The 20,901-nt window shown below is 38.9% G+C and overlaps 1 protein-coding gene across 3 annotated transcripts; it reads left to right on the forward strand.

Annotated features, from left to right (window-relative positions):
* Positions 1–86: 86 nt before the first annotated feature.
* KAT14 (lysine acetyltransferase 14) lies at positions 87–20,901 on the forward strand. 3 transcript variants are annotated; one of them, XM_060774270.2, is made up of 10 exons: positions 87–342; positions 2,305–2,423; positions 5,396–5,517; positions 7,815–7,996; positions 8,821–9,240; positions 10,561–11,123; positions 13,194–13,330; positions 14,732–14,907; positions 18,069–18,259; positions 20,592–20,901. In XM_060774270.2, the coding sequence occupies exons 1-10, from the start codon at positions 87–89 to the stop codon at positions 20,763–20,765; spliced, it is 2,340 nt and encodes a 779-aa protein (XP_060630253.1). In that variant the 3' UTR covers positions 20,766–20,901. The 3 variants fall into 3 exon arrangements, with proteins under 3 accessions (XP_060630253.1, XP_060630254.1, XP_060630255.1); XM_060774271.2 differs by having other exon boundaries at positions 8,824–9,240; XM_060774272.2 differs by lacking the exon at positions 87–342 and adding an exon at positions 4,941–5,053 and having other exon boundaries at positions 2,337–2,423.

The following is a 20,901-nucleotide window of genomic DNA, read 5'->3' on the forward strand; positions in this document are numbered from 1 at the left end:
TTGATGGTTGAGATAATCTTCATATGTCTAATGCTATTAGCAGAGGAAGCTTCTAGCATACCAAAAAAATCCTCTTTTAAGAAACAATGGATAATAGTATGTACATAAGTGAAATGATGAGTTGTCATGATGATGAAGCAACAAGGACGTCCCCTTCAGAAGGACTGGAAGAAGGGGAAGTGGAAGGGGAGACTCTTCTCATAGTGGAATCTGAAGATCAGGCATCAGTGGATTTGAGTCATGATCAGAGTGGAGATTCTGTGAATAGTGATGAAGGGGAAACATCCTGGTCAGAGGAGCTGTCCTATTATTGCGAAAGATGCCAGAAATGGATAGCTGCAAGTAAGAATCCCTTATATTTAATTTTTGTGGTTTTCAGAACTCCAGGTTTATTCCCTTTTTGTCTGTCTGCCTGTCTCTCTCTCTCTGTATTTATGTGTATGAAAATGATGTATGTGTTTCTCTGTCATTTGAAATACAGTCCATCTAGAATATATGGTTTATGGTTAAACCTTCATTGTTTAATGAGAGTAACAACTATGCAAATGGATTCGTACAAATAAAATTAAAATGCTGAACAAATTACGTCTGCTGTGGATGGTTTTTCCCCTCTCCTCCAGGATATATGCTAAGCTGCTACAAGTTTTGGGCATCATTGCTGTCTTGCTCTGTTTGCTGATAAGAGAAAACCGACTGCTTAGGCTTTAACTGTTGAGCAGTTATGATCATAGTCATTATGAAGTTAAATTCCTTGAAGCCCCACATTCAAATCTAAGGTGGTTCTTTCTGTATGCAGAGACTGGTCTGTTATTGCTCTCAGCTGTAGTATTTGCACTGTGTAGGATCTTATTCTAGAAATTCATCTGTGTCCCTATCCACACTGACAAGTTAATGCAGTTCAAAACTAGCTAGACAACAAATGGCCATGAAAGCTAGCAAAAGAAAGCCCTTAATGCATATCAGTGCTCTATGGTTTGTGTAATCACCATCTGAGCCTCAAACTGATTCCAGGATTTTCTATGTAATCATCTGCAGAGCAAAGCCACTTTTTTGATACCAGTTTGAAACTGCATTAAATGGCTTTTGTAGGTGGGGTCCTAGATTCATGGAGTGGTGGTATCTGCTGTGTAAAGAGAAGCTAGAAAAACTCCAGCATGCACCATGATTTTTTTGGACGTTGATTGCTGATTCTAAATAAGCCTCATAATCAGTACAATATAAATAGTGACACAGTTTGTTTCAGTACCAGGCAAGAAATCCTTCTACAGGTTTCTGTCTTTGAACGCCTTGTTTTCTGATATGTTGCTCTTTCAAGGCTTGCAAAATTACACACAAGTTCCAGTAATTTGATGACAGGTCCACTGTTCTATCACATCTTGTCTATGAGGTTAACTTGGGACTGCTCATATATATGTTACACTATACTGTACTGAGGAGCCCCTGGTGGCACACTGGGTTAAAGTGTGAGCTGCTGAGCTTGTTGACTGAAAGGTCGCAGGTTCGATTCCTGGGAGCGGCGTGAGCTTCCGCTTTCAGCTCCAGCTTCTGCCAACCTAGCAGTTCGAAAACATGCAAATGTTAGTAGATCAATAGGTACCACTCTGGCGAGAAGGTTACGGCGCTCCATGCAGTCATGCTAGCCACATGACCTAGGAGGTATCTATGGACAACACTGGCTCTTTGGCTTACAAATGGAGATGATCACCACACCCAAGAGTCGGACACAACTGGACTTAATGTCAAGGGAAAAAAATGCTGCAGTCAGAATGCACTTGTAAGCTACCCCCCCCCCCTCCCCCGGGTTCCACTTCCCAACCAATTCCACTTTCTGACAGTGTTGTGGTCCTTAGACTATCAAATAAGTGAAAGCCTCCTGTACTAATTATCTGTTGATTCCCTGTCATTTGTTTAGTTACATACTGGTATGTAACTAAACAAATAATAAAAGTCATGAAGCTTATGGATTATGATCTGATTTTTCTAAAAATATCTAGCCTTATATATTTTCAGGGTGTTCAATAGTATTTCAGTCAGTATTTCTTACAGTTCAGCAAAAAAAGGTTAAAGTGTTCAGATTTTCAAAAGGCAACCTGCTTAGAGTCAGTATTTCTGTCAATCTTTTAATGCTAATAAATTGAAATGTAATTAAAGCATAAATTATTCAGTCTCGTTAGTTTCTCTTAAGGAGCAACATATCTAGTAAGAACCTTCTTACTGAAGTCAGGGGATCTCCACTCTGATAGAATGCAATGTGCAGTTTTACAGTTTATGACAAACCTGAAGCCTTTCCTTGCTTGTTTATAGGTCAGGTGAGAGAACAGATCACCCATCTCAAAGGTGATAACTTTTTCAAGTTTACTTGCTCTGATTGCGCTGAAGATGGGAAGGAGCAGTTTGAACGGCTAAAACTAACATGGCAGCAAGTAAGTAGCAAACAAGCAGTAATGGAGTAAGAAGGTTTCAAATTTCTGTGTAATGATATACACTGGGGATCTTTTGTTTGTTTAGTGAGATTCTAGTGATTTTGTTAAACCTATGCTAACTTTTTGATGCAAAGGCAAAAAGAAGTGATTTTTGAGCTAGAGCAGTTCAAAACTCATTACAAATATAATCCTTTCTTAACATTAAAAGACACAGCTATGAACATGGAAAGTGGCATTATGCCTTGTAGCCCAGTGGTTCTCAGCCTGTGTTTTGGCCTTCAACTCCCAGAAATCCTAACAGCTGGTAAACTGGCTGGGATTTCTGGAAGTTGTAGGCCAAAACATCTGGGGACCCACAGGTTGAGAACCACTGTTGTAGCCCCATGTTCCTTCAAACACTCTTGTGCCTATATAATGAACCATGCTGGTTGTACACATTATGTTAGCAAGCACTCGGTTTAATCCAGAATTGACTACCTTCTTCATTTTTAATAATGATAAGAAATAATAATAATAATAATAATAAAACTTTATTTATTGACCGCCCTCTCTTCCCGAAGGGATTCAGCGCGGATCACAAGAAATAACAAAAGTGGCAAACATTCAATGCTAGAAAACAAATAAACAAAATTCAAGGCAAAACATACAAGAAAATAAACTCAGTGTAACTTATAAACAATCAAACCAAGGATTAAAATACATAAACTTCATAAACACAAGATGTCGACCAATTAAAATACAGTACATTAAAAGCATTGTATAATGTAGCATATCGTCAGGTGTCCTATGTGTGGACGAGATATACTAGTCCTCCTCTCCATAAACTAGATTACAGAGATGGGTCTTTAAAACCTTTTTAAAGGAGATGAGAGAGGGGGCCATTTTTAGTTATTTGGGGAGGGAGTTCCAGAGATGCGGAGTGGCGACGGAGAAGTTCCCTTCTCTCGTTCCCACCAACTGTGCTTGAGACGGAGGTGTGGGAACGAGAGCAGGGTCTCCTCCGCAGACTGCAGTGCTCATGTTGGTTTGTACGTGGAGGTGCGATTTTTCAAATAGTCTGGGCCTGAACCATTTTGGGCTTTATCAGTAATAACCAGCACTATGTATTTAGTCTGAAACCAGATTGGCAGCCAGTGGAGCTGCTGCAACGTGGGAGTCATTCTCTCAAGATGTGGCACTCCAGTTAGTAACCTGACCACTGATCTCTGAACTAGTTGCAGCTTCCAAACTATCTTCAAAGGCAATCCCATGTACAGATTGTTGGAGTAGTCAAGACAGGAAGTAATCAAGGCTTGGACTACCATGGCCAAGTCTGGCATCTCAAGGTGCGGGTGCAGCTGGTGCACAAGTTTCAGGGTCTGCGATGAGTCCAGGTGCACCCCTAGACCATGAACCTGTACCTTCAGGGGGAGTGTGACTCTGTCCAACATAGGTTGTAATCCCACATCCTGCTCAGCCGTCTGTTTTGTCTGCATTTACCTTCAGCTTGTTGGCCCTCATCCAGTCCATCACTGATGTCAGGGACCAGTTAAGGAGCAGGATGGCATCCTTGGCTTTCAGTGAAAAAATTCTCAATACCAATGCTGTGGTGAAAGAAGGACAGAGAGAATTGTCTAACACTTTAAATATACCAGTTAAATTTGTAGCTATGTAGTAGTTCACATATCCTAAAGCAACATGTAAAAGTAAATATAGAGAAGTAAATTGTTTACTCAGAAAATGATTAGGAAAAACAGAATTTATAAAAACGACAGTAGTTTAAAAATCAATTCATTTCAAGTATTCCTGATATATTTATCAGATAATTTCATAAGAAGATTGCAAAAACTTATTTGGGATTTAATATGAAAGCAAAACATTCAAGTGACTTACAAACAACAACAACAATATTTATTTCCCAATACACATGAATAAGGTGGGGAACAACAACAGATTGAAATACAACACATAACTTCAGCAAAAACATATGGGTTAGAAATATATTTACCTAGTACAAGTGTATATTTGGACCAGAGAATTATCTATTTCAATTTGATAAGTTTGTTTATAGAAGGAGTAAATCAAAAAGTGGAGGGAGTTTAATAATAATAATAATAATAATAATAATAATCTTTATTTATACCCTGCCGCCATTTCCCCAATGGAGACTCAAGGCGGCTTACATGAGGCCAAGCCCAAACAACAAAGTACAACAGACTAAAACCGAAAACACAAACCAAAAACGCAAACAATAAACAACATCATAATTACATAAAACATGTGAATATATTTTAACTATTTACTGACTTCAACAAGTATCCACTTCATGTGCTAGTGTAACATTGCCAGGCAGGAATGAGGCTTCATAGCGCTTATACTGCTGCCTGAATCATAGTTTTCTTTCATTACCTTGTTGCCATATAATCTTGGATTTGCAATGGCAGTGTTACTCTGGCAGCACACTTACAGATGTTGGTATGGTGATCTTTCTTATGAATCCTCACAAGTTTTGAGATCTCTGACCCACTGCCCTCACAGGTACATCTGGTGGGAACACAGAAGAGGGCTTTCTCAGTGGCTGCTCCCAGGCTCTAGAACTCCCTTCCCAGGGAGGTTAGACTGGCACCCTCTCTACTCTCTTTCATAAACAGGTGAAAACTTTTCTGTTTCAACAGTCCTTTGAGGACAGATTGTTTAGGCACAGCTAGCTTTGTATAGTGTTAATTTTATCTGTTGTTTTGTTGGATTTAACAAGGTTTATGCTTTTAAACCAGTTTTAATTTGTTGACAATTTAATCATTTTAACTTCTGTATTTTGTGAATTTGTAAATATTTTTCTAATTTGTTGCAAGATGCTTTGAGTCTTGAAGCGAAAAAAGTAATAATAATATATTAAATTTCAAAGATAGTTAGTAGGAGAAAGGGATTTTTCTTCTTCCAATAAAGAACCTTTTAGACTACTAGTAAATGAAGCATTACTATTTGTATTTCAGGTTGTCATGCTGGCAATGTACAATTTATCTCTAGAAGGAACTGGCCGCCAAGGTTATTTCAGATGGAAGGAAGATATTTGTGCTTTCATTGAAAAACACTGGAGTTTTCTGTTAGGAAACAGGTAACGGCATTGAATAAACTTAAAAAAGGTCTTCCAAAATGCATCCAAAGATTTTTCTTCTTCTATCTTGTTCCATTTTAATGGCCAAACTTACACTTTTTTAACAAGTAGAGAAGGGTTTGCTGATGAGGCAGACTTCTCTGCTCTCATCTTTTCTCTCTGTTTTGCTCTTCACACATACTCTGTTAGGGATTTTGAAGGTAATTGCTGTTTACCATCTCTGTTTTAGGTAGCTCTGGTACACATAAACACTGCAAAATCCTTCTCTTATGAAATTCAGAATTTAATGTATTGTTCACTGAAGAACTGCCATCGCAGCCTAGTACCAAATTGTGTCTATTATTATACCAGTACAAATTTGTTATTAAGTTAATTTACTATGTTTCTAACTGTAGTAATGAAAGATGGGTAGTGAAGTAAGCAGATAGGAAGAGAGTTCAGTAATTTGAAATGTGCTGGATAGCAGTTCTGTGGATACCATAGACTGCCAAAAAGACACATAAATGTATCCTAGATTAATTCAAGATTGAAAACTCAGTGAAAGCCAAGATAACTAAACTGAGATTGACTCACTAGAAAAGATAATATTGCTTTGTAATGTAGAAGGCAATAGGAAGAGTGAAAGACTGCATTACATGTAGATAGATTCAATCAAGGAAGTCACAGCCCTGTGTTTGGAAGACCAGAGCAGGGCAGTTACTGACAGGATGACTTGGAGGTCAAAGTTGACTGCAGTTAAAAACAAATATGTTGACACTTTGTTTTAATCATTTTATGCAATATTCCAAAAAATCTTTTTTTTTCAATGTTTATTTTTTTCTAGGAGAAAATACCTTTGTGGAAATACTTCCCCCGCCCAATCCCTCGCCCCCTCACTTCTCTAAATAACAGGCTACTCCTCTTCTATGATTTGTGCCTTTTCAGTTCCTAACAGAAAGCTCTTTATACCTATCTGTCTATAGCTGTGAATCCGCCATGATGTGTTACTGTGACTGAAAATTCCATCCAATTCTAACAAACAAATAAAACAGTAGAGACATTTGTTGGTTTCTAGTTATAGTAAGTGGGAGGCACAGATCTCTATAATGTTAGATTATTGTCAGCATTTAATTCCATACTGACATTATTTATTTATTTATTTATTTATACTTATCAGCCCTCAGGCGATTCAGGGCGGTTTACAATGGCAATGATTTGATGCCCAAAAACACCATAAAACATTTAAAAACAATAACACATAATATAAAACCATAACAAGAATATTAAAACATAGATCATTTACTTTACTAGCTACAGCTACAATAGAAAGTTTCATGTTATGTGGGATGAAAATTTGGACAACGTTTTGAACTTGCTTGTCAAAACTTGGTCAAACCAGCAAAGATTTATTTCTAGGACAGATCTAAATGAAGCACAGCAATCGGTTTCAACAGAATTTGAAATAATAAATGGTAGGCTTTTCCAAAGACAGGAGAGGGAGGGTGTCTCAATTTTCAGGACCTTTTACCTTGCATTTCTGGTTAATTTATAGATCTCATCAAATGAACCCTGGATTTTAGTTTCAAGCTCAGACATGTCATTTTTATAAGACATGGAGTTGTGATGCTTATAATGGCAGGACTCCTTTTTGCCTACCTTAACTAAACACTTGTTCTTTTAATATCTAAATAACATTTCTGCCTTGCTGTAGCTTGCTATGGCCTAATTTATTCTCTCTCTTAATACCAACAAGAAGAAAATGTTCAATTTTCTCTCAACACACTATTTATATAGTCTCAGTATAACAGTAACACAACTGCATGGATCATTGATAGACATTGTACATAATATAAATAAATGCTTCTTCCGGCTGAATCATACACCGATTTGCAATGTCAGGTGCCATGACTGACCTGTTACTAGTGGCTGCTTGGAAATAAAATTTGGATAGGATGACCTCACACTGTTCCATTTCCATCTTTCACTTCATAGTAAAGCTTACAATTGAATGAGAAGTATTTTTGCACAGTACAGTTCCTACTATAAGTGTATAACGAAGAATTATCCCTCCAAGCTTTAGGACAAATTAGTTAATATAGAGTATATCTTTATTATATGCACTTCTACCTCTGTTGATCTCATATTCTCTCCAAGTTTGTAATCTGTCACAAGATTTAGAAGACCAAGGTTCAGCTGCTAGCTGGGTACTTCTGCCTTGGGCACCAGAATGTTTTAGGCAGACTCTGACTGCAGTGCCTGGTTGTTTCCTGCCCCCGTTTCGCTTTCTGTTTCATTTTATTTTCCTTCATTTTATTTAGAAAGAAGACGTCTACTTGGTGGAGCACTGTTGCTGGTTGTCTTTCTGTGGGAAGTCCTATGTATTTTCGTTCAGGGGCCCAGGAATTTGGAGAGCCAGGGTGGTGGAAGCTGGTTCATAATAGGCCTCCTACATTGAAGCCTGAAGGGGAGAAACTCTCTGCATCTGCCTTAAAAGCCAAAGGTAATGATTTGTACATTGTATATAGGTTTTCACATTTAAATAAATAAATAAGCCTAGTCTTGAAAGATGCTGTGTGTGTGTGTGTTGTGGGGGGGGGGGGGGGAGGGGGGTCCTGAACTTTGATAATTTGATGGGAGTGAGACAGTGAGTTGCACTTGACTATACAATTGATCATCTGCCAATAGTTTACTTCAAATCTAGAAATGAATGTATAAAGTAGGCGACATTTCTGCACAGAGTGGGTGAGTGGTCAGTGGTATTATATGTGATAGGTTAGTGTTGAATGGTAAAGCTGAATGCTAGCATTGTCCATTCCCTTTTTTCCCCTCCTGCCTGATATCTGCAATTTTCTTTTGGTCTTTTTTTGGTAATTCTACATATATAATATGATTGGGAATGGCATTTCATTTTGCTTATGATGTATAATGAAAATGAAGTAGTTCTATTCTATTATTTTCATCCCTACTCATTTTCAGTTTCATTTAATTATCTTAACACCAGCCATTTACATTTTTCTCTCTCTCTCTTCTTTCTTGACTTTCCTTTCTCTGATATGTGAGTTTAAAACTTCAGTGTCTACAACAGAGAATCTGTTCCCACACTCCATGAAGCATACTGTGGATTTAATTACGTTAGCCTATATTTGCCTATACATTTATTACTTTTTGAATTGAATTGAACTACTTGTTTGTCTTATTTTTTTAAAAAATCTAGGTTTGTTCTGTATTCATTATTCCGAAGTAGGTTTTATCCTTACTATACAGCTGAATTCTAAAGTCAATATTCTCAGTGCTTATTAGAAAAATGCACTGTTTGTTCTCCAGCAGGTTCAAAACCATCTTTGGATCCAATAATTACAGTGGAGGGACTTAGAAAACGAGTGAGTCGCAATCCAGTAGAATCTGCCATGGAACTCAAAGAGAAGAGGTCTCGAACTCAGGAAGCCAAAGACATCAGGAGAGCCCAGAAGGAGGCGGCAGGCTTTCTGGATAGGAGTACCTCTTCCACACCTGTCAAATTCATCAGCCGAAACCGGCGTCCTGACATTATGCTTGAGAAAGGAGAGGTGGTTGATTTTTCATCCCTGAGCTCCTCGGATCGAACTCCTATGACCAGCCCTTCTCCATCTCCTTCTCCGGATTTCTCTGCCCCTGGAACGCCAGCTTCACACTCAGCTACACCTAGCCTCCTCTCAGAAGCAGATCTGATTCCAGATATAATGCCACCCCAGGCCCTGTTCCACGGTAAAGGCTTTTTAAAAGTTTCATTGTCTGTCAATCTACATATATTAGATCTCCTTTACAAAACAGTTTCTTGACCATTGTTTTAAGGGGACTAATTGACATCTATGAAAAATACATATATGACTAAGGAACTACCTCTGGATTGCTTTCTGCTTACTTTCCTTCCACCTGATTGCAGACTGGGAGTTGGGATTGCTGTTAGGTTCTTGTGTGTTAAGTTTCATGTGAGAGTTTGTGAATGAAACAGTTTTAAGAAAGATAAGTGCTTTCTCATACTGAAGAAAATGTAGTATATTGAGGATGAAATGAGGATGGATGATAGATTAGAAACATAATAATGATTCCAGCCTATATTAATACCTGTCCCTTTCTGTCTGTTGGCTGTGCCTTCTAGTAGAAGAATGCTTAATGTTTTACTGCCTGTCAACGAATAGTTATATATACCAGTTGCTACATCTGTCAGTACATGTCCAGTTGGAAGACCTGCCAGTTTTTAATAGCCCATTTTCCTTCCTTCTACGAATAGAATAGAATACTATCTTGTTTGTAGTGGAGTTGGATTTACTTTTCTTTTATAAACACTTTTTAATAAATCAGCTTTGTTTTAGATTAGTGGTTCCCGACCTTTTTTTGACCAGGGACCACTTGACCAGGGATCACTCTCCAACATTAGTACCAAAAGGGTTACGAATCAGTTTTTAGTCAACTTTAGGTTTGGTTTGGTTTTCTGGGGTGCTGATTCAGAAAATTGCATTGTATAGACCACATCAGCTCTAGTTTCTGGTACAGAACATATGCCATCCAGTAGTTGCTATCAGACCTCACAACCTCTGAGGATGCTTGCTATAGATGCAGGCGAAACGTCAGGAGAGAATGCCTCTAGAACATGGCCATATAGCCTGAAAAACCTACAACAATACAGTTGCTATCTGCTCACCCACAGAAAACCATATTTAATAAGCCACTATAAGAGGGTTTCACGAGACCAGTCGCTCTTGTTGCAATGGTGTAGTAATGGTGAGGCTGCGGACCATATTTTATTTCTTGTGGGCCACAGGTTGGGAACCACTGTTTTAGAGTGTCAAAGGAGAAGAGGAAATGGATAGTTATCAGTTCACTTCATCAGTACTATCAAACTTGAATATTATAGAGCAATTACAATTTGTTTTTCATATTCGTGCTGTAGTTTATTAATTGGTGTATAGACATTTCACTTTTAAACCACAGTATTCCAAGAACATCTGATATTATTGCTTGTTCTGTCACAGTATTTCTGTCATAACAAATATTTTGAAATAAAATATTTTGTTGTGTTTATAGATGATGAAGAGATGGAAGGTGATGGTGTTATAGATCCAGGAATAGAGTACATCCCACCATCCAGTGCATCAGTGGGAATGATCCGAAAGAAGGTGAAGATACCGGAACAGATTAAGCAGGAGCTGGAGAGTGAGGAAGAAAAAATAGAGAAACTGGAAGGTGATGCTGAAAACCCTGATAATACTCACACAGGCTTTCAGGACCAGCATAAGGACAAAAGGAAGACACAACTGGACCATAAGGATGTTCGGTCTGGTATTCCTAAATATGGACCTGTTAGTATCTATGAAGAAAAGCTTCTTTTGAGAAACTTGGAAGCCTATCCAAATGCTGTTGCCATGACCCCTGAAGCTCGGAGGTTGAGGCGCAAGTTGATAGTCCGGCAAGCTAAACGAGAGAGAGGCCTGCCTCTCTTTGATTTGGATAACATTGTGAATGCGACTGTTCTCCTGATTGATCGGATTTATGGAGCTAAGGAAGGAGAGGGCGCGCCCTGTGTGCCAGCAGGTTATGCCACATACAGAACTACCAGCCAGGACTTCAGAATTTTGGATCGATATCAGGTTAATGCTTCCAATGCAATCATTTTTCAAATAGCTCCTTTGCTATGGGGGTTGTTCAGCAAAGGGAGAAGACGTCTTCTTGACCATGTAGTGCACATTTAAATGGTATTTGCTGTTTCTGTCCAAACCAGCGGTCAAAGAAGCATTAATTGCAAAATTATTAATATGTCGGATAAACATTACTACTTTATGCAGAACTTCCTGATGGTAAGAGCTGTTTGGCAGTGTGCTATGCTGTCTCAAAGGCTGGTGCAGTTTCCTTCTCTGGAGGTTTTCAAGCATAGGCTGGATAGCCATCTGTCAGAAGTGTTTTGATTGTGTGTTTCTGCATAGCAGGGGTTTGGACTGGATGGCTCTTGGGATTTCTTCCAATTCTATGAGAAATACGTGTCTATTCAAAACTCCAATTTCTTTCCTTTTCTCTTCAGTTGCTTTCCTCGGTTCACCCACTTTCTGGAAGCCCAATGCTTACTGTAGTTCTAAGTCACTCTCTAAGCATGTCCACCTTTCTTTTAAGAAGAAAAGGGGAAGCTGGGCGGGCAAAAATGACTACATAGAAATAGTGTCTTTGTTAACTGAGAAATGCCTGCAGTCAGTTTACAACCTGTTCTGTTCATCATACAGCATTACTTGGACTTTATTATTCCCCCCCCCCAAAAAAAAACCAAAAAAAAAAAACCAGTAGCATGCTGAAATCTAACTTGCTTTTCCAAATTCTGATTATGGAAATTCTAGCAGAGATAAGAATTATTTGAAATTTAAAGTTGTAAACTTTTTCAAATAATACTAAAGTGGTTGACTTACACTGGAATTAAAGTATGCCAGGGATGTGTGTACCTGTGACAAGAAACATAATTTAAAGCATGGAAGATAAGTTGAGAACATTTGAGTAATTTTCTCCTTCTAGCATAAATACAATTGAATTATTGTAATTTTTTTTTTGCTATTAAATGCATTCATCTTTTTATGCTAACTTATTTGTCTGTGAGCTCTAGGCCTCAATCTTCCAACTGTAGCCATGAGAAACCTTTAAATTGCAAGCTTCCCTAATCCTGCACATGAGGCTGCTCCACTTGGGAATGTCAGTTTTTGCATAAACTCCATCTCTTGAAGATGATTAACAATAACAATAAATCCAGTATTACTTTTTATGACCTCAAAAGCAAATGTTTGGTAAATTCTTGAGATGGCTTGGCATTGTTTGGACTCTATTGTTTCTATACTTATTAAAAGCTATGATATTTACTTTTCTTAAAATTGGGCATAAAACTAATAATTGCTATCTGGTTCTTAGTGTAGATTGTAATGTATCAAACGAAACAAAATGCCTCTTGCGTGTAACCTATTGATAGACATGTGTTTTATATTTTCTTGTCAAATGCCAAAAGACTTTTTGTGCATATTAGTTAGGTCATTTATTCTTGATATTTTGATACTAAAGTATCTGGCCACCATTGCCTTTAATTGTTAACTACTGTATATACTCGAGTATAAGCTGAGGCACCTAGTTCTACAACAACAACAACAACAAAAAAAAAACCTGGGAAAACGCATTGACTCAAGTATAAACCAAAGGTGGGAAATGCAGCGGGTACTGGTAAATTTCAAAATAAAAATGATACCAATAAAATTACATTGATTGAGGTATCAGTAGGGTAAATGTTTTTGAATATTTACATAAAACTGTAATTCTAACTTTGACTAAATGATTATTCTAACCTTCAGTGTAAATGTGCTTACATATCCTTCTAATAATCACCATAGTTTATTTTAACTATACATTTTGGGGAAAAAATGCTGTGTGTATATGAATAAGGAAAAGTAAGAAACACTGGCACCGAGAGAGGAGAGGAAGAAAAGCTGGGTTGCTGTGCAGAGAGGTGAGGGTCCTGGTAGGAAGGCGTGGGGCTGAAAGAAGCCCTTCTTTCAGTCCCATGCCTTCCCACCAGGACCCTTACCTGCGTATAAGCCGAGGGGAGCTTTTTCAGCCTAAAAAATGGGCTGAAAAACTAGGCTTATACTCGGGTATGTACAGTGCTTTCTTAATCTGTAATTTTTCTTGTTTTACAGACAAAATTGTCTAATGTGAAGGAAATTCGACAAATGGAAACAAAATTTCTATGCAGACTTGTAGGTTCAGAAGATGCCCTGACTGACCATAGCATCATCAGTCCCTACACGTCCCGTGTCTTAAAACCTTATATCAGGTAAGGATCACTACGCTATTGCTGTTTGGGAACATGCTACTCCTTCTTACTTTCAGATTTATTATGTACTGTGACAGATAAACATAGTACAGGCATGCCTCAGTTTACAAAGCCTCAGTAAAACAGTATTTGTTTAATGTCTTCATACTACTAGCTTCCCTTTTACTAATCTTTTCATTTGCTGTAATTTTGTAAACATTATCAGTTTTGGGGGAGCCCCCAGTGACACAGCGGGTTAAACCACTGAGCTGCTGCACTTGTTCCCCAAAAGGTCGGCAGCTCAAATCCAGGGAACATGGTGAGCTCTCACTGTTAGCCCCAGCTTCTGCCAACCTAACAGTTTGAAAACATGCAAATGTGAGTAGATAAGTAGGTACCACTTCAGTGGGAAGGTAACGGTGCTCCATGCAGTCATGCCAGCCACATGACCTTGGAGGTGTCTATGGACAACGCCAGCTCTTCAGCTTAGAAATGGAGATGAGCACCACACCCCAGAGTCAGACATGACTAGACTTAATGTCAAGGGAAAACCTTTACCTATACCTTTATCGGGTTTGGGAGGCTGGTGAAGGTGGGCTGAAGAAATATGTCAGAAGGACAAAAGCCAATAAATCTTGAGCTGGCAAAGGATATGATTACGTTCTAGCCATTCCTGCTCTAAGCTATGTGTGTCTCCCTACAACAGGCAAGTTAAACACCAGCTGTTGCTAGAGTTCTTTACTGAGCATATGGGGACAGGTGAACAGCAATACAGGACAGGAAAGCAGGTTTGCTTGTCCCACTTGCTTCCTCCAGTATTTTAAAAAAGCATACACCTATCGGTTCAGCCACCGAGTGTAAATCATAAGAAAAATGGACACTGTTTAAGAGAGAAATATATTTCTGGATGCGTAGAAGAAACTTTTAAGTGTTATCTAGAAGGTTTGGAAATAAATTGTTCACTTGTGCAAGGCTTACCTAACCTGCTTGTTTCATTGTACTAGTGCATGGAAATGAGGTACAGGAAAAGCAATGATGCTAGCAGTTGTGGCTCTCCTCTTCCTTTCTCCCTCCCCCTCATACATGCCACTTTTCTTTTCCAATAGCATAACATAGAGCAACAAAGTGGTAGAAACAGACAAACATTGCACATACACTTAGACTTTTTATATAGAGATTTAAACATCAGAGGGGTTACCCTACAGTAGAGACCAAAGTAGGAAAACATACTATTATTTTTCTAAATTTTAATTGAATTATGAACATGATGACATTTCAGCTAGGATAGTCCTGTAGAATCCGGAGAAATTTCACAGATCTTGGTTTACTTGTTCTTTCATTGATGCTTTCGGTCTACCCTGGTTGGGACTCTGCCCACGTCCACATGCTCTTGCGGCCTAATATTATTTTTGTTACCTCTAGACGTGATTATGAGACCAAACCTCCCAAACTTCAGCTGCTGAGTGAGATTCGTGCCCATTCACACAAGAACGATCCCAACTGGACTGCAGAACCAGAAGCACCCATTGATTATTGTTATGTTCGGCCTAATCACATCCCCACTATTAACGCGCTGTGCCACGAGTTCTTCTGGCCAGGTAGGATTTATGAGAAGATCTAGATAAGGAGTTTTAAGGGGTCCCAATGTGTGTTGCCACTTTAATTGCTCTAGGGGGGATTGAATTCCTGGGACTAGGAAGAAATGGAAGCTGCCTTCCTGTGATCTTTTAGCCCAGACTCTCCTGTTGTGCCCACTTTATTCACTTGAATTTTACTGTCTTGCTCTTACTGTAGGTTGCTTAATTATGTGTTGTAGAAATCTCACAGGCTATCGGTAGTTCTACTGTCAGAAGGGGTTGTAGTATAAAATTGAGCTCTGTTCTTTGGTCTGGTTACAACTATCAGAAGTTTAGCAACTCATTCTGGACCTTAGATGGAAAGTGTACAAGCTTACCCTTTCTTGCATGATATTTTGAATCCTTTCAACAAAACAGACAGAAAGATAACTTGCAGTAGCATATATAAAGGAGCACAACACTGTCAATGACAAAGGTCATCTGTATCAATTCATTGCTCGAGTGCACTATCTAGGCACATCAGTAATACTGTACATTATATTGTCGAAGGCTTTCATGGCCAGAATCACTGGGTTGTTGTAGGTTTTTTGGGGGTATATGGTCATGTTCTAGAGGCATTCTCTCCTGACATTTCGCCTGCATCTATGGCAAGCATCCTCAGAGGTTGTGACTTCACAACCTCTGAGGATGCTTGCCATAGATGCAGGCGAAACGTCAGGAGAGAATGCTTCTAGAACATGGCTATATACCTTGAAAAAACTTACAGCAACCCAATACTGTACATTGCAACAAAGAGTACTTATTCACAGTGAGCAAGAAATATGTGTACATTACACTGTTCATTCAAGTGATGCATTTCTCCTCTGATCTGTTGTCTACTGGCCATGCTTAGATATTGTTTGGATCTCATGTGGTAGATGGATCTCTTATGGCATAATACCACTTCTAGATGGTTTTTCATGCTTTCCAGTACCTCCTCAAAGTCAAAGAAAATGTGCCTTTATCAGTCTGCCCAAAGTTGATACCTTTCTGTGTTGGAAACTGATACAAAACGTGATGGTGCGGTGTTTTTATTTTCTACTTCTGCCCAGTCTCCTTAATCTAAGACTCTTATAGATGGTTGGGTGGATATACTTCCAGGCATTACTTATTATTTACCTCAGCCATACATACCTCTGCAAGCAGTATTTTGTACTGTTGTGCTGTTTTCCAATGAATAGGACTACCGTCTATTAAAACCTTATATACTAAAGACAGAGGACAGCCTCTAATAAGTCTTGCATCTTCACCCTCCAGTGAATTGTGGTACCAAATTATAACATGCTGTGTCACATATTTTGCCAACATAGCACAGACAGTGTGCGAGTTGCAAACTTCCAACTTACATAAGACTTCGAGTTACAAAGGGGGTGGTGTGTGTCTGTGTAACAACAGGAAGTGAGAAGAAATCTATCTCAAGAAAGGGAAATTCATTCCTGTAAGAGTTATTGAGGGAGAAAAGGATCTCCTGAAGCCTTATCACTAATCCTTGTTTCTGTGACAAGCCAAAACATTCAAAGTTCAATTGTCACAGGAGTAGAAAATAATGTGAAATCTTCTGAACAGGGCCACAGACAGCCAAACAAACACCACAGAGGTGTTCAAATCCAAAGATTGGTTGATTGATTTTTGACTGGAGTTACACCTAAAGATGTGCCTGCTACTACTTGCATACAAATGCAAAGCTACAGGATCTATCTTGTTCATAACCTGGTTGCCTGCATATCTTTTTGATGCCTTCAAAAACAAACTTTTTCATCTGAACCAGGTCAGAGGCCTCACAGCACCCTCAGTGAAGATGTTTCTCTATACCTTCCTATGCCTGCCCAGATTCCTGGTCTTTTGCAAAGTCAGATAACTTTCCACTGATTCGACACTGGCCAATTCATCAGTTTTAAAAATTCAAATCCTCCCATTGCTAAAATTGACCCTACTTCAGTGGTTCTCAACCTGGGGTCCCCAGATGTTTTTGGCCTTCAACTCCCAGAAATCCTAACAGCTGGTAAACTGGCTGGGATTTCTGGGAGTTGTAGGCCAAAACACCTGGGGACCCACAGGTTGAGAACCACTGCCCTACTTGGACCTCGTTCTGCAAGGCTCTTTTCTGCCCTCTACAGTACTTGATAATCTGCTGTTGAGTACTGTATTAAGTCCTCTCCTAGGATGTACCAACACACCTACATTCACTTTATCATGCGATGCCAGGACTATCATGTCAGACCGCACAGAAATCTACAATCATGTAGACAATTTCAACAGAAAGAGGAAACCATGAAAATTAACAAAATCTGGCTACCAGTATTAAGAAAAACTCTAAAATCAGGACAGTAAATAAAGAGCAACACTAAAAAAGCGGAATTCCAGACAAGAATCAATCAGGGCCAGCTAACATCTCCCAACAAAGGATACCCCCAGGCAGCCACCAGTCAGGCTTTGAAGCTCCAAGACCATTAAATGCTAATTGAGGTGGCCATTTGCAAAATTCACATTTGCCTCAAGCAGGCAAGAGTTCTTTCTCCCATCCTGGACATTCCACAGATATATAAATCTCAGTTTCCTAGTTTCCAACAGACCTCTCAACCCCTAAGAAAGCCCCCTACCATAGATTTGGGCGAAATGTCAGGGGAGAATGCTTCTGGAACATGGCTATACAGCCCAGGAAAGTCACATCAACCCTTTTCATATCGGTTCTTGTTATTAAGTCTGCTTTTGTAGTGGCCATTAACTTGGCCTGCAGGATGTCAGAATTGACATCATTATATTTCTGTTAAACCAGCCTATAACCCTAAGGTATTTCTTCATTTCAATCACTCACTAATGCAGTAGGACTGTAAACCAGTTAGGCATAAAACTACGCTTTAAATTACTACAGTGTTATTCTCATAGTGCATTCTTGTTCTGTGAAAATCTAATTAAAACTTCCATTTGGTTCTTAGAGGATTATTTCCATTATCCCTTTAGATATTATGAATTGGTCCTCCTCATACACTGTTAAAATTGCAGAACATTGTTCAATGTTTTCCCAGAATGCTTTCTGAGCAGTGCTTTTCTACTAAATCTCAAGCGATTTGAATGCATTTCTGCATGACAATGGTTTCATCACCAGTGTGTAATAGTTCGTGACTGCTTTTCTCATTCCACAGGGATTGACCTCTCAGAATGCCTCCAGTATCCAGATTTCAGTGTTGTTGTCCTTTACAAAAAAGTCATAATTGCGTTTGGTTTCATGGTGCCAGACGTTAAATACAATGAAGCATACATCTCTTTTCTGTTTGTTCATCCTGAGTGGAGACGGTCAGGGATTGCAACTTTTATGATTTATCATCTTATCCAGGTAGATTGAAAAGTACTTTTGGGTTTTTTTTCTGATCTATATGAGATTGTCCTTTTATTTTAAGAACAAATGCAAATTGAACAGGTTTACCCAAGTGTTTATGTGGCTTGTGTTTGGAATTTAGCTGTTGCTTCCTAGTCATTACAAGAGCAGTACAACTCTGAATCCCTAAAGACATTTAATAGCTGGCATCAATTAAGCTGATCAAACTGCATCAGAAATCGAGGCATCAGATTTTGAAGTATTTTGTGAGACCTAGGGCCAAATTCCACATGCAAATAAATTCCAAGACAGCTTGTACAGACAAGACTGTAACATGCTAGATATTTATTTTCTCCATGCCTTTGTTGATCTCAATAAAAGGAAAAGAAATACTGCTTTCATAATGGTGCCTGTTAAATGTTTTTTTAAATAGCTCTATTCAAGAAGGTTATTGTATTCATATACACATTCATGCATATTTAACATGTTGATTAAAAATACAGTGAGTATATCGAGACTTTAATTTCCTTGCTTTGAAGTTCCTTCAGCAGTAACAAGCAGGTCAATGGGTTTCTTAAAAAGAAGATTGAATAGGCATCAAATCCTTGTTAGCATTAGAATGAGAAAGCAGTTAGAAAAAATCTAGATACTACTAGAAAAAGCACTGAAATCGAGAAGTGATTTGTTTTTATTCAGCCTTTTCTCAAATATAGAGCATATTTGCTGTTTGAGCTTTTGGGGCCTACAGCTGAAAGGATAGCCAAATAACTCTACATGAAGCTGCTGGGAGAGATCATCTGAAGTTTTGGAGTTTGATGTCATCTGTATGCAGATGACATTCAACTTTGTCACTCCTTTCCACCTGCTGCTAAGGAGGCTATTGAAGTCCCAAATCAGTGCTTGGCAGCTGTGGTGGACTGGATGAGGGCGAACAAATTGAAACTGAATCCAGACAAGATAGAGATACTCCTGGTCAGTTGAAAGGCCAAACAGAGTATAGAGTTACAGTCTGTGCTGGACGGGGTTACACTCCCCCTGAAGACACAGATTCAGAGTTTGGGAGTTCTCCTGGATTCATCACTGGACTTGGGACCCCAGGTTTCGGTGGTGGCCAGGGGAGCATTCACACATTTTAAACTTGTGCGCTAGTTGCGCCCGTACCTTGGGAAGTCAGACTTGGCCACGGTGGTCCATGCTCTTGTTACAGCTCAAACCGACTACTGCAACGCGCTCTATGTGGGGTTGTCTTTGAAGAATGTTTGGAAGCTTCAAGTAGACCAACAGGTGGCAACCAGGTTCCTTACTGGAGCGGCGTACACGGAGCATACAAGACCCCTGTTGCATCAGCTCCACTGGCTGCCAGTCTGCATCTGAGCACAATTCAAAGTGCTGGCTTTAGCCTATACATCCCTAAACAGTTCAAGTCCAGCTTACCTATACGAATTCATCTCCCTTTATGAGCCAGTTAGAGCACTAAAAATGCCAAGGGAGGTCCTGCTCTTGCTTCTGCCACTGTCACAAGTGCTATTGGTGGGGACAAGAGACAGGACCAGCTCAGTGGTGGACCCTTAGCTGTGGAAATCCTTCCCCAGCGAGATTAGATCAGCCCCCTCCCTCCTGGTATTTAGAAAACAATTTAAAACTTGATTATGTAAACAAGCAATTGGTGAGTGATAATAACATTGAAGCAGATAGATGACAACCTTGGGATCGGTGCAATGTCTAAATGTTTAATACATTTTAGTTCTGTGTTTGACGTTTTATAGTTTTATTGGTTTAATTTTTAGTTATATGTTATTGTTTTAAACTTGTGATGTACTATTTTAACTATATGTGAAACATTGAATTTTTGCCATTTGCTGTACACTGCTTTGAGTCCCCCCAAGGGTGAGCAAAGCGGTATAAAGTGCAATAAATAAACAAACTCACAGAGCAATGTGGCCACCCATTCATTTCCCAGAGTTCCTCTGGACTAGAAAGGACTCCCAAGAAATTAATTTTGCAGTTGAACACTCATGGCTTCTGAATCCCAGGAACTTTGCCATGCAGTGCATCATCTGCTCCTGTTGAAGCCTGAAATGTTGTGTTTTTCAAATTGACAAGAAAAATGAAAAGCAACTAATTACAACCTGAGAATGAGTTGAAGTGAGGAAATAACAGGACAACAAATGTAGTCTCATCATTCCTCATTCCATTCACGTGTGATCTCTGAATCGAATGCCTCAAGTTATAGTAAATGCATCTTCCTCTCTTTGTAATGTATGAGCTGGTTTGTACATTGTTATACTTGGTTCTTTATGTCCTCATTTTACTCATAATGTATAATACAAGCCTTGTTTCCTTTTGACAGACTTGCATGGGCAAAGATGCCACCCTTCACGTCTCTGCAAGCAATTCAGCAATGCTATTATATCAAAAGTTTGGATTTAAAACTGAGGAATACATCTTAGATTTCTATGACAAATATTATCCTTTGGACAGCAAGGAGTGCAAGCATGCATTCTTTCTCAGATTGCGACGATGACGTAAGAATTTATTGGGAGAGTCACAAAGAAAAATAGTCACTGGAAAATAAATAACTCCAATGTTTTGTTGTAGAGATTTATAAAACTCTGTTGCCTTTAATGTTAATAAATTCAGTCTCTGACTTTTTTTGAGAA

This window comes from Anolis sagrei, chromosome 4, assembly GCF_037176765.1.
Source record: "Anolis sagrei isolate rAnoSag1 chromosome 4, rAnoSag1.mat, whole genome shotgun sequence".
Classification (NCBI taxonomy): Eukaryota; Metazoa; Chordata; class Lepidosauria; order Squamata; family Dactyloidae; genus Anolis; species Anolis sagrei.

Bases quoted from the DNA above. Each gene is read 5' to 3' on its own strand.
- KAT14 (XM_060774270.2), top strand. From the start codon at position 87: ATGGATAATAGTATGTACATAAGTGAAATGATGAGTTGTCATGATGAT. The intron at 343-2,304 runs GTAAGAATCCCT...GCTTGTTTATAG, and splicing joins CCAGAAATGGATAGCTGCAA to GTCAGGTGAGAGAACAGATC. The intron at 14,908-18,068 runs GTAGGATTTATG...CTCATTCCACAG, and splicing joins CCACGAGTTCTTCTGGCCAG to GGATTGACCTCTCAGAATGC.